We start from the raw sequence: 13445 nt of genomic DNA on the forward strand, positions 1-13445 counted from the left end.
TATTTCTTTGCTGTTACATTGAGTCTTTTACACCTCTTTAGCCTATCAATGCTAGGCTTAAGAAATCTTCAGCCCTTCCCACTCTTCTCTCCAAACTTTTTTACTATTAGTCCTCTCTCTTCTCCTCTCAGATCCTTTTCTATACATGGTCTTACACATCTGTTCTAAAATTGGGTTATGTTTTTAGTCACATGTGCTCAGCATTCTCTTACTTCCCCCTTCAGCCCTCTGCAGTTCATCTCTCCATGTTGCTCTCGCCAGCTTTTCCTTATCATTAATCCCTTCACCCTCCAGGACCCAGAGAGTTGCTGTTTTGCCTTGCTTTGTATGTCTTGCTTAATGATCTTGTCAGATTTTTGTAGCACTGAACATCTTAATACTGATAGTCTTTTAAGCGTGTGACACTTGTATTTATGTTTTGTAATGATTAATTAATTAATGCCATGAATGGAATAACTGGTGAGATTACTACATGTATGCTAGTGCACACTGCATATCTAGGAGTTGGAAGACCTACCAGGCAAAGCTAGAGGCAGTACTTCCATTTAGTAGTTCCATGCCTGTGTGTTTGTACAGTTAGTCCATAGTCATGCACAAGTCTCTGTCTCTCTGGGTTCCCACTTCCCAGTCCATAGGACTTGCTAAAGTACTTAGAAAGGTGTGACGTATATCTACATTTTAGAAATAAAAAATTTCCTTCCAGGTGTAAAATAGCAATATCATTGTAAACTTCTTAATTTATTAAAATACTAAGAATTTAAGAGTCAGCAACCCTACAGAACCTTGTCAATTGCTCTATACTCTCCCAACTCTGGGGCCAGTTCAGCAGTAAATGAAGATGGTTTTAAATAAACCTGAAACATCCCTTGGGAGAGATTTCTCTCTTCAAGTAGTAAGAGCAGATGCAGAACTTGATTAAAGAGAACAGATGTTTGAAAAGTGTTTTTCTTTTTAATTTTTTAATAGGCAAATTTAAGTTTCAATCACTTATGTTTTATTTAATAACTTTCATGCTTGCTTAATAATTACTAAATTGAATATAAAAACTTAAGAGATTATTACACAAATGTCAAATGACTTTTCAAATTAATGTTTTGAAGCCCTTGTTTATTATTCTTTTCAAATCATTTTGGTGCTGTGTTTTATATGCATTTTTCAGCATTTAATCATGTTTTCTTTCTTTTCAGCTTCTTAATTAAATGAATTCAAGCGAGATTCATTTAGAGCTGCTTACCATGAAGATAAGCTATAACTGCTATTTTCAGCCCACCAATGTTACATGTATTCAAGAATCTTTTGTTGGTTCATCTGTTTTTGTGATAATTTATATAGTATGGTGATAGAGAATTGAATGCAGTTTTATGCAATGAATGCATCATTTATAGAAACATAGAGTAAATATCTCATTGGAAAGTGCTCAAATGTTATGAATATAGTGTGCTCAAGAATTTAAATAAATTTCAGTATAATGGGCTTCTGTTTAAGTCTTCCTTATTAACTGTACTACATGGATCCAAAGGGTATTTCTGAGATTTTTCACCTGAACTTTGTTTTGAGATGTGTTTTTGAACAGTTCTTTGGCTAGTATTAAGTTTCCTGGTAGAAACTATTATTTAATGACTACACCCTACCCTCACTTTGCTTTGTAACAGAATATTTGTATAGAGTCTCTGATCAGCTCTGACATGCTGAGCCATTAACATAAAATTCTATTCTACAACATTTTCATCCTGGAGTCCTTTTCCTGACTCAGCAGTGTGTAAATACATGCATTACAAGTTCATCTCTGTCTTATGCCAAAGGATGAAATTCATTATGGAATTCATTATGGAATCTTGAATGAAAGAAGGCTTACATCTGTCAGAACTCAGATCCTTTTAAGCTGAGTCTGCGGTGACAAAATTGGAGGGTGGGGAGCAACAATATTTCATAACCCAAAACATGCTTCTTTCCTGAAGTAGCAACAGGAGGAAGGTATTATCCTGAATGATGCTTGTAACACAGTACAGATGAGTCTATTGGAACTGGGGTTACAGCAGTTGCCAGTTTTATGTGTCCATTGAGCTTTCTGAAAAGCTTATATAGGAATTAGTAGTGCCATTTAAAAATGCCGGTTTTTTTAGCAGTTCACATCTCATATTATGTGAGTTACTCATAAATCTTTGTATACACCTACATAGTTTATTCTCAGTGGCTTAGGAAACAACAACCACAAGATACTCTACCTCAGTCCTACTTCTTTTCCTCCCTATTGGCAGTTTTCTAACTGGAACTTTTCCAAGTACCAATTCACTATCAGTAGCATTAGGAATTTCTTCATTCATAATATAAAAATGCCTCTAAGCATGAGGATAAGATTGACTAGACTTTACAGAACTCACTTCATCTTATGTTTTTACCTATTTCTCCTCCAGAAATACTGGTATGTTAAGAACTGGGAAACATTTTAGGACAAGGAAAAAAAAAAAAGAAAAGGGAGAGAAAGCCTATATCTTACACAAACACAGAGCAAGACCTACTCATTACCCTAGAGAAAACACTAGAAGGTTATAGAGCGATATTTAAATTAGAAGCTGAGTAAATACTGAAACTCAAAATGCCTGGTTCACTGACTGATGTGGACTGTGAAGGGGGTTGAAGCCTTTTCAGAGATGCTTCAGCTGTTATTCAGGAAGGCAGATCAGCTTGCCCATGATTCCAGTTGACTGGCACGTGCCAGTACAAGGAAGCCAGGAAAGAATTTGCAAGAGTTTTATGTCAGTGCTAGAGGCTTGAGAAAGGGATGGAAAAATTAAATTGTATGGTATTGAACAACAGCCCTGGTATAACAAGCATTCAAAGCTGTGGTAGGAAAATAAATAACTAGGACAGTTATCGGTCTCATGACTTAAGGATGGCACAGCTGGATCTGCAGGTGACAAAGTGGGGCTGTATGGGAAAGATTACATAGAATGCAACAGCATGCACATGTTGCAAGAAGCAGAGCAGTAAGTCTCCATGGTTGGAAATTGTATTCTAAAAAAGAAATTAGAACTGTGCTACTTGATCAAGATGACAAGTGACTTGAAAGAAGAAAAACTGCAAGTTTCAGATAGGAAGTAATAGTGAGAGATCCTAAGACCTTGTGCTAATGAGACTAAATATTTCAGCTTATGATGAGGTAAAGGATTCCAGTGACACATGGCTGCCTGCTGCAACAACTAATACATCTGACATAGTATTCAAATCAAAAGCAGCAGCTTGAGTAGTGCCCAGGTGCTAATGTATTATGTAAGAGGTAATCATGGGATAGCTATTCTGTAGCAAGAACCACAGTACAGTAGGATAAATGTTGTTGTAATACAGGACAAAGTGAAATCTGAATTATGTTGGATTATATTAGAAATAAAGGCAGCTAATAATGCAAACAAACCTACCCCACTCAAATAACAGCAAACAATAAGCAAAAAGCGAGACACCTACAAACAGCCTGGTGGCTGTTTAATACTTCATTAGAAGCAGAGATAAAATATGTGCCACAATTCAAAAAGTAAAAACATAGCAGCACACAGGTCAATTGTAAAAATAACAGGTTCAAAAAAATTATCTGAAAATGATGCTCATCATAGTAGCATGGTAGCACAGACTTCTTAAAATACACCTAAAGCAGGGAACTATTCAGAGGGTTGATGACAAAGGTATAAAAAGGGGCACCCACTGATAAAGACTGTGACAGAGGAACCAACTTCTCTGTACCAGGTAGGCCAGAAGATATAGGTCAGCATGGTCTGGGACATTCTGTGTAATTGTTTTAAATAGATAAGCTAGGTGCTGGTAAGATCTTGAACCGAATGGCATTTATCAAAGAGCTCTGAAAGAAATCACATGTGAGACTGCAGAGCAAGGTGCCTTCACCTATCATTACAGATTGCCTCTGCATCAGAGGCCTGACAGATGGCCAACACATCTATCACCTATAAAAAGGAGACTCTAGAGGGAAAGCTAAGCTACAGACCAGTGAACAGTTTCTAATTCTGATGGGATGGTCAGTTTGGCTATAATGAGTAAGCTTACTGAGAGTAAGGATAAACATTGTCATCTCAAAAAGGTGTAGGACTTGTATAAAGGGGAGTTTAAGTTCACAAAGGTTGTAGATGGCTAAAATAGTGTCTGAAAAGCACAAGGATAAAAATCCCTTGTTAAGGATTTATTAAATAAAATAATATGGAATTGGAAGAGATCTCCTTATGATTTGAAAGTTAATTAAGATACCAAGAGAAGGATAGGGCTTAATGGTCACTTTTTATAGCAGTAAAGTCAGAAATACAACCTTCCTGAAAACTGGTGCTGGGACCACTTGAATACATGATCAGTGATGTGTAGAAAACGCATTTGTAGTGCAACCTGTGTTACAGATAAGGTCACAGTACTGTGCTGATAGGGAGGAAAGTCCACTGAAACTTTGAGATGGGTAAGACTGGGATGTTTTGATGGGTGAAAACTTGGGAATAGATCTAGAGGAAAAAAAATTAATACCTTGTTCAGCTAACACTCAGGGAAAAGACATAGTCATAACTGAACCAATTTTAGCAGAGTTGTCAGTGTGCACTGACAGCCAAGGAGATGTTGTGTGTCATCAGTAGAGGGGTTTGGGTAACAAGAGGGGACAATATTAAAACTACACAGAATCTCTGTGAATTCCTGTTGAGTTCTGATCCACACATCTGAAAGACCGAGCAGTTCAAGTTACAGGTGGAGATAAGCAAGCAGCGTCTCTTAAAAGAACTCAGATTCTAAACAAGCAGGGTTATGGTACTAAAAAACCTAAAGGCACTTTTCACTAATTCATAGTGACATAGGACACCTAAAAACTTTTAATAAAAGAAATCCCTACTTGAGGATTAAAGTATAGGAGATTCATAGAAGAAAAACCCTGCAATTTAAGTTGCAAAGAAAATGTAAAAAAAAAAATCACTATTGTTTTTTTAATTAAATTTAACTCCATATACTCTTCAGAAAAGCCAAATAAATCTCTCTCCACAGTGATGTTAAGTAACATTAACAAGGTTCAGTGTCCTATTAAGGACTTAGAAATGACCTCCACATGACTGCAGGTGTCTCATCAGGCAGAGTAACACATGAATCAGGACCTCATTGTTAAATGATTTAAGATATCCTTTGAGCAAGTTAGAAACTCTGGGAGTTATTCTTCCAATTGTTTGTAACACATGAACATTTGAGTATGATTTTGCTGTCTATGTTGGTAGTACTGAATAACTATATTCAAGAGAAAAATGTAATAAATATGTATTCTCTGAAGTTAGTTGAAGATTTTATATTCTTTTTGAGGATTTTTAGTCCTCTATATTTCTGTCCTAGAGGAATTTGACAGCCATATTTTTCATTTCCAGGTGCACACATGTACAAAAGAATGCCTCATTTAGGGGTTCTTAATGAAAAGACTTCTTGTTAGAACATCTCAAATCCAAGAGCAGACATTCCCCTATGCTCATGTATGAACAGAAATACTGTTTTTTTCTCTGAACTATACATGCTACATACGCTAAGAGCTATGCAAGTTCAGAGCCTGTTGTTGTCATATGGCAAACTGAATCCTCATCATCCATTATGACAGGTCAAGCAACTCAAGTCTAAGTTTCTTTGACATTGTCATATGGAGACAGAGCAACAGAGCTTTATGGAGTTTTCAAATTCTATGTCCTCCATTTACCCCAGTTAGCTATACTACAATGCGCCAGATAGATGACATGAAAAAGCAATCCCAAATTTCTTTCTTTTTGCAACATAATAAATGTATGAAGCCCAAAGAAGCATCAATCTGTATTTTCCAGGGATTTTTTTTACTGTGCATTAACACAGGTCTGTATATTTGACATTAGTAACTTCCATAACATTAATCAGTGTTGGTCCCTCTAGAAGTACTTGAATGAAATAAGAGAATATTTTTCTAGTTTGTATTTAGCCTTTCTGCCTTGCATTTTAAAAATGCATCACAAGTATACAGAGTAATGAAGAAGCCTTAGTAGTTCCAAAGTTGGAAAGATTTGTTTTATCTTCTAATAGTTACATTTTTGCTCCAGGAGTCTTACTCTAGAGAGGAAAAAAGCCTCAAGGTAAATCATTACCAAGCAGTGTTTCAGGCAAAAACAGTGCAAAATAAGAGTTTATCTAGGCTGTTAAGCATACAGTACCATAAGTATTTGTTTCCCCTCCAGTAGCACTTGGTGCAGGAGTTTCATTCTTTGGTTTTAAGAATAAAGAACAGGAAGCTTTACATTGTGCTTTAAAAGCTGATAGAGTCCTGTTCAGTTTTAGTTTGTTTTGTAATAGTATGTATTTTCATTAGAAATTGAGTCATTTTAGCAGAATTAGGGTCAACATTCTGCTAAATTACTCCATTGTTAATAAAAATATTTAGTTTGTAATTATTTATCTAATTATTTAGCTAAATAAATAAATTTATCTGAAAATATTTTCACTGGTCAAAGCTGGTGGAAGTTATTGTTAATATTAGAAGAAGGTTGTATCCAGTTTTTGCCCTCAAGAGGGCTATCTGCCACCAGCACATCTAATAAATCACCTCCATTCTGAGTTTGGATGTGGCCATATATCTGTGCCAATGAAAAGTCCTTACCAGTCAAGGCATTTGAAGCTAGGAATAATCATACCTGGTGCTGAACAACCTTTAGCCCTTCCTTTTCTATAATTTCTCACTCTCCTCAGGTGCATTTAACCAATTCTTTCCTCCACCTACGTCTTGGATAGAGCCACGGTGGGTGAATGGCCCAACTATTATGGCCCTCAAAATCCTCATCAGATAATTGCTGTTCAGATGCCCTGTTTTCTCCAGGCTTTTGAATCTCAATCTTGCCACTTTTTGGGGAGAGGCACAGAGCTTGACTGGATTGTTATGTGACTTCTCAGAGAATTCCATTAACTCCAAGGTGGCCTTCCCCAGGCCAAAGCAACCTCTTTTCCTAACCAGCTTCCCTGCTGGTCTCCTTCTGAGGGAGGTCTGGGCAGGTCCAATCCCCCTGCACTTTGAAGGGGAATGATCTTTCCTTACTGCAGCTTGCATATTATAAAATATATTATAAAAGAGAAAACAAAGCTAAAAATTAGCCTCTGCTGTACAGAGCCGCGTCAGTCCAGAGACCTTCCTGCAGTTAGCAGCCCATTTGTTTCTAGAGGACAGGCTTAAAGCACAACAAAATAACAGATACATCTTGGCAAAAATAAAAGGTTTCAAACTGAATTTTCCACGCAAACATACAATTACATGCACCTAAGATGTTCTATTAACATACAATGCAACAAAAACTTGAATATAGAGAATATGTAGAAAGAGCAGAGTAAACATTTCTCCAGCACTTCTCATTCAGCATACAGTCACAGTTCATTGCTTTTTAATGCTGCCTCTGTCCTGAAGCCATTGGAGGTTCATTTCAAGCTTACCCTCACAGCTCAGTTATTTAGGAATTTTTATAAGTTCTGGGAATTTAAATTAGCATTTTAAATACCTCAGTTTAAGACATTACTGATAGTAATGGTACAACTTCATCTTATATCTTTTCTGTAATCACATCTGTCAAAACATTAGCCCAGCTCTCCTGCAAGGGCTATCTTACTGGAATTTCCTCAAAGGAAGACTTCCTGCTGGGCCAGTAGATTCTTTCCCAGACTGGTTTCACAACAGAAAAAAAAAAAAAAAAAAAAGAGTAAAAAAATGTCTCAACCACACACACACACACATTACAGCAAATCTGAAGACTGCATTTTAGTTCACAGAATCAAAATAGTGAAAGCATTCATGCTAGTACATCATGAAAGTGAAGGTAGCCACTATAATGTATAACTAAGGCAGAGAGGTAACACTGAAAAATTTAGCCACCACAGATCTGGTTTTTTCATGCTTTGAACTGTTGCCAGGTGAGACAATTCTTTAGAGGGTCAAGAAAATTAGTCTTAAATGGCTACATAGCTAAATATCAAAATATCGTAAGACCCTAAGTCCTCTGTCCCCACAGAGACTCCTGCTAGGAGAAATGTGAATATTATATATATACAAGTAACCTACAGCTTTTTTCCTATGGACATTTTGAATGCCTCTAGACACTCTGTTTATTATAAAATCTAGTTTCATGAAAAACTGGAAAAACCCATTTTGATCACTAAGAGATCTTCAAAAGAAGTCCATAGTATTACAAGGCATAGCACAATAAGCCAAGGAGTCCACTCTCCCATATTAAACCTTAAAATCTCCTTAAAATCTCCTAATTTAATGATCTTGCTTTCAGCCTTCCTTTTTTGCTAAATCTTAGGTATATAAAAAGCCCTCCAAATGTACTGTTCCTTCAAGAGACTCTCTACTGCTAGTAGTGCACAAGTATCATCACTTTTCTTTCTGAAGCGGCTTGGTATTTTCAAGTGTCATTCATACTGAGAGATACCTTAAGAAGTGCATTAAGAAACTTTGTTTTCACTTGGTTGTGCTTTCTGGGTCACACTTCATTTAAACACCTCTTCTGTCTGATTCATTTCAGGAAAACATTAATATTTAATGTCATTACAGGCTTAAGTAGATATTTATCATCCTCCTGAGGGAAGGAATTTCCTTTTTGCAGGCTGCAATTTTCATGACACTAATATAAATCAGCACTGAAAGGTGCTCTAGTGTGTCATGTATTAATAAAGACAAAAAACTAGGCAAGATAATAGAGATAAATTAAGATATATAATGAAATGGCTTGAAACAGACTAGCTTTCAGCACAATTTTCAGGTGGGGCAAGGCTAGCAGCAGTACTCCCAGGAATGTCAGAAGTCTAAAAGCAAGAGTACTGCTCAATATTTAGATTTATAATATTGTTATGTCAGTGGATTTATAAATAAATTGCAGGTACAAAATGTACTTTTAATACACAACAGCTCTCAATTATCACATATTCACTGCAATTCAAAAGCAAGTATAAATATGCAAGCTTTCCTGGAATCTATTTGCCATACTCCCCAAACCAATGTTTACATTATGAAGAAATAATGATATTAGGTTTCATTCTCCCCATAAATATTATTTACATTCAGTTATTCTATTTGTTGATAATCCTTTCTTAAACTTCTACAGGTTAGTTGCGGTCAACAGTATGTGGTATCAGGTAAGTAACAGATAAGTCTACTCCTAAATAACAAGTAAAACAAGAAAGCTGTTCTGTATTTGTGTATGATGCAGGGAACTTGTAACATTCAGTGCTCAGTGCTAAAACATGCACAAAGAAACCAAGTGGACTATTTTTACAAGGCAGAAGACAAAATTAAGTTTTTACATAGTAATAATGATAGGAAATGTCTGGAAAGAGCTCATTCAGCACAAATTCTGTACAGAGAGGATGCTGTGCGTGATTTGAGTTTATCAGAACAACCGTAGCAATTTGGCTTGTGGATCTGACATGCGGCCTTCTATGTAATTAAGATTACAACTTTATGAGACACAAAATAATGAATAATCCTGGCTTATAAAAGCAACAATTACATTTTACATTAATCTTTTCTTATGTAAAGTAGTTGTCTTCCTACTTAGGAATAATTGATTGGTTTCCAATTTGCTTAGTTTAAGAGACTGCTGGGCTGAGTTCTTCATGCATGCACACATTTGTGCTAATTATCAGTATCATCTTCAAAGTCCTGATAAAAAGTGTCATGGCAAGAACAAGAGCACTTAGTGCTTCTGATAAAGAAATTAAATCAAGCTTACACGTCTCATAATATAAAGCAACTTTGTATTTACATGTCTCCTATACTTTCCATTGCAGTTATTAGTTTCAACACAGGACTATAATAGGAAAAGAAATCAGGCAACATGAAATATAAAAACATGGAAAAATTCCAACTATAAACACAAGTTACAAATTTCCAGTATTTGCAAGCAGATGTGAGCTCCAGAAGATGGTGAAGGTAACTGGAACATAAACAAGTAATGTTGCAGTGTAGCAGGGTGGTAGAAATGCTGCGACCTTCTTTGAAACGTCTCCTTCAGAAGCTGTTCAGAGTAAGGCCACGAGAACAGCCATTTCAAGTCCAAGCACACGCACGTGCCAGAGACAGCTCAGTGGAGGAAAGACAGGAAGGGTCTTTGCGTGGTACATTCCAGTGAGATGTTTTTGCATCCAGCATGCCAAAGGGACCAGCGACAAAAGACCAAACCATGTGTCTGCAGAACTTGAATATGGGGTCAGTGACCAATGACCTGAGGGCACAGGGATAGGCAAAGGGCAGCAACTTAGGGGGAATGAGGGATGAATAATTGGGGAGAGCAGTGTCAATTGGCCAATGGGGGAGGCAATCTGATGTAGATTGGCAGTACTGCTGCAGAGCATCATGGGTTAAGTCTTCTCTATCAGCCCAGGTGGGGAAAACTATGATATAATCTTCCCTGAGGCAGAGGAGTCAGAGGATTCCACAAAATACAGCTGATCAAAATAAAAATAGAAAAACCCCAATGCATCTATATACTGATTTTCCCCTCCATCTGCATGTACTTGCATGTCACAGGTGTTGTGATGGAAGGTATAGGCTGCTTTGCTCCCAGCCAGGCACAACACCAGGAGGGAAGGACGTGGCTCACTCTCCAAGGACGCTGCACTCTGCTGGCACAGTGTCAGGCAGCAGGCTGAGGAGAGACAAAGAGAGCTGGAGCACAGGCACTCTTAAGAAGCAGAAGATACATACCTAAAACCCAGATATGTTAGAGCTCATCCTGTACAAGGAGAACACAGATACTTTGGTGGGATCTAAGAAAATCATCAATTGAGCAAGGATACAGTAGGAAAGATAACTCTGTGTTGAATGACTCGTGTGTTGGTGCATTTTCGTTGCACCTCCACAGAGGTACCTTCATAAAACTCTGCCTTTAAAATCTGCATGGCCTTTGCATCCTAACTTCAAGGAGAGAATAGAAACAACTAAATTTCAGCTATCTCTGATCAAGAAAACCAGGAATCTCAGATAAAGACAACACTTGAAATAGCTTCATATGTCCTATACAGCAATTCTGACAAGGAGACTTGCATTTTGTCTTATTGGTCCCCAGCATAACACAAAAAGGTCTGAGTCAACAGGACATGCAAGGAGTGCTTTGATAAAGTTGTAACAAACATTTACATGCATGTTCACATATCAACAATTTTCAGAAAGCAACGTACCAGTACTATCCCACCACTGGGCTGAAGTCCCTCAGCTATGCCTGGGACAGCCTCTGCCCTCCAGAAGAGCCTCTCCAGCAGTGAGGACAGCTTCTGTCACACAACATTGTTGCTCATAGAATCCGCACCACCCACCTCTCTTAGTCTTCCTCACTCTCTGCAAAGCTTTGGGTGCCTCCTTCTGCTCTTTTATTCCCAGCAGCTGAGCCCATTTCCTTCAGCTGTACTTTATCCATGAGGTTACCTCTTGTCTTGGCTTCAGCATGTTTGTAAATCCTAGCAGTGCAAGTATAAGTGTTAACTGGAACCCTAACAGGAGCTGAACTTATTATATATGTGAGTGTGGCTACCTTTTAGAGTAGTTAAATTAAAATTAGCATTGGCTATTTTAATTTGAAAGTACTTTCCCTAAAATATGTGTATTCATTAATATACTATTGTATAATTAGATAGCTCTATTATCTTTCTGATTATTCTAATTATATTATATTAATTAATATGCTTCCTTTTTTATGGTTATATTTTGTTCAAAGTAGAGAACAGTTCCAGAATTCAAAACACAGAAGCTTTGAAACTGTCAATATGAACATAATAATGAAAGATACTGCTTGCACTTCTTTTTTCCTTTTTGATTGACATCATTGCACTTACTAATATATCTGAGCTATTGCCAGAATCTCCTGCAAAGGATGCATTCATTAAATTTTAAAGCTTGGGTGTGCAGTGAGTGACTGCCTGTGAAATGAAAACTCTGCTCTAGTGAGAGTCAAAGCTGAATACGAGCTCAAAGGAAAATTGCTTCTCTTGTCAAATCCTTCTTAAAACTTTGAGCAGATTTCCACTTAATCATCTTCGACTTCACTTGCCTCCTAAACCAGTAATGCTTAGTTGTAGCATGGCCAAGATTATTTTGTATTTATTGTTGAAGCTGGGCACTACTTCCAGGTTTATTGTCAATAAGTGGACACCTTTATCTGAGACAGTCCTGGAAGGGGTGTTTGTATGACTTGGAAAAAAAAAAAAACAAAAAGATAATCTGCAGGACTCTAGCTATAAAGATGAGGCTCTGATTTCTCAGGCTCTGGCTACAAGTGTATGGTCAGATAACACTTTTCACATGCCTTTTCATAAAGTATCATGCCAAGTACTTGAGCATAAATGTATTGGGCCTTTTCCTTCTTTGATCTAACTGCCTTTGATCTAACAGCTAGTTTTTAATTAAGACTAATCTGCTAACAAAGAGAAAAAAACTTGCAAAAGAGAAAATTAATGGTCATGCTGTCACACATAGGTTACCCTCTGACAAGGTCTGCAGCTTTTTCAGAGTGAATCCTTTTGATGAACTTACTGCCTGCCATTACTACTCTTGTCCAATGTCACAAGGGTACAGTCCATCAAAGTAACTGTTTATGAAGTATGTTATACTGGTGCAAGCTGCCAGGATGAGAGATGTAGTTACACTATTGAGCAGTTCTGTGACTGAATCCATTTCCTTCTTTTCCCTTTACACTAACAGAGAAAATGATTAAGAGAAAATACTAACAGCTTTAAAGAACTCTATTGTCCTTGCAGCTCCAAATATTAAACCCCTGCATCCTTTTTCTAATTGCAACGAAATTAAAACTTGTGAGAATAAAAATTAAATTATAAATATAATGCAAGTTCAGTTTATGAGAGGTCTGAAGCTGTCAGTGACATCCTGCAGTTGTATTTCTCTCAGCAAAACCACCTAGGTGGATATCCCCTAACTCCTGTCAAAGCCCTTGATGAGTCCCTGCAGGGATTTAGCACAAATCTGGATAGCTACTCCACTATGTATCCACTCCCTTTCCCATCAGTCTGCACCAGGTGTACACACCATTATCTGGAGTCATCTCAGGGATCAGAGAGCAGCCACCCCACCAGGCCCAGCTGACACATGGAGGGATGAGGGAAAGGGGGAACACTTCACCACTGAGAGTATATGGAGCACACCCTTTTTTGCCCTCTCTCTGGAGGGCTTCTGGAGGAGTGACCATGTCTTTCCCCACCCCTCCCCTTCTTACCTGCGGTGTTGCCTGCCTCTGGAGACAGCTCCAAGTGTGTCCATTCATAATGGGAGAGGTTGCTCTCAGAAAGCATAGTAAATTCTCTATGGAGAAGTTTACTAAAATCCAAACATTTCATCATAATGAAATAAATAATTAAATAACACTAAAAACCTTGCAGCATTTCCTGGATTGAATCCTACAAACTTTCTTAATGCTTGA

The 13445-nt window shown here is 37.5% G+C and overlaps 1 protein-coding gene across 2 annotated transcripts in view; it reads left to right on the forward strand.

Annotated features, from left to right (window-relative positions):
* The window catches only part of TUSC3 (tumor suppressor candidate 3), a 117087-nt gene extending 115614 nt beyond the window's left edge, over window positions 1-1473 (forward strand). For both annotated transcript variants that reach the window (XM_021534976.1, XM_021535059.1), the window contains one exon: window positions 1188-1473. In XM_021534976.1, coding sequence (XP_021390651.1) covers window positions 1188-1203 — 16 coding nt within the window. In that variant the 3' untranslated portion in view covers window positions 1204-1473. The remainder of the gene's footprint in view (window positions 1-1187) is intronic.
* The last annotated feature ends 11972 nt before the right edge of the window (window positions 1474-13445 follow it).

This window comes from Lonchura striata, chromosome 4, assembly GCF_046129695.1.
Source record: "Lonchura striata isolate bLonStr1 chromosome 4, bLonStr1.mat, whole genome shotgun sequence".
Taxonomy (NCBI): Eukaryota; Metazoa; Chordata; class Aves; order Passeriformes; family Estrildidae; genus Lonchura; species Lonchura striata.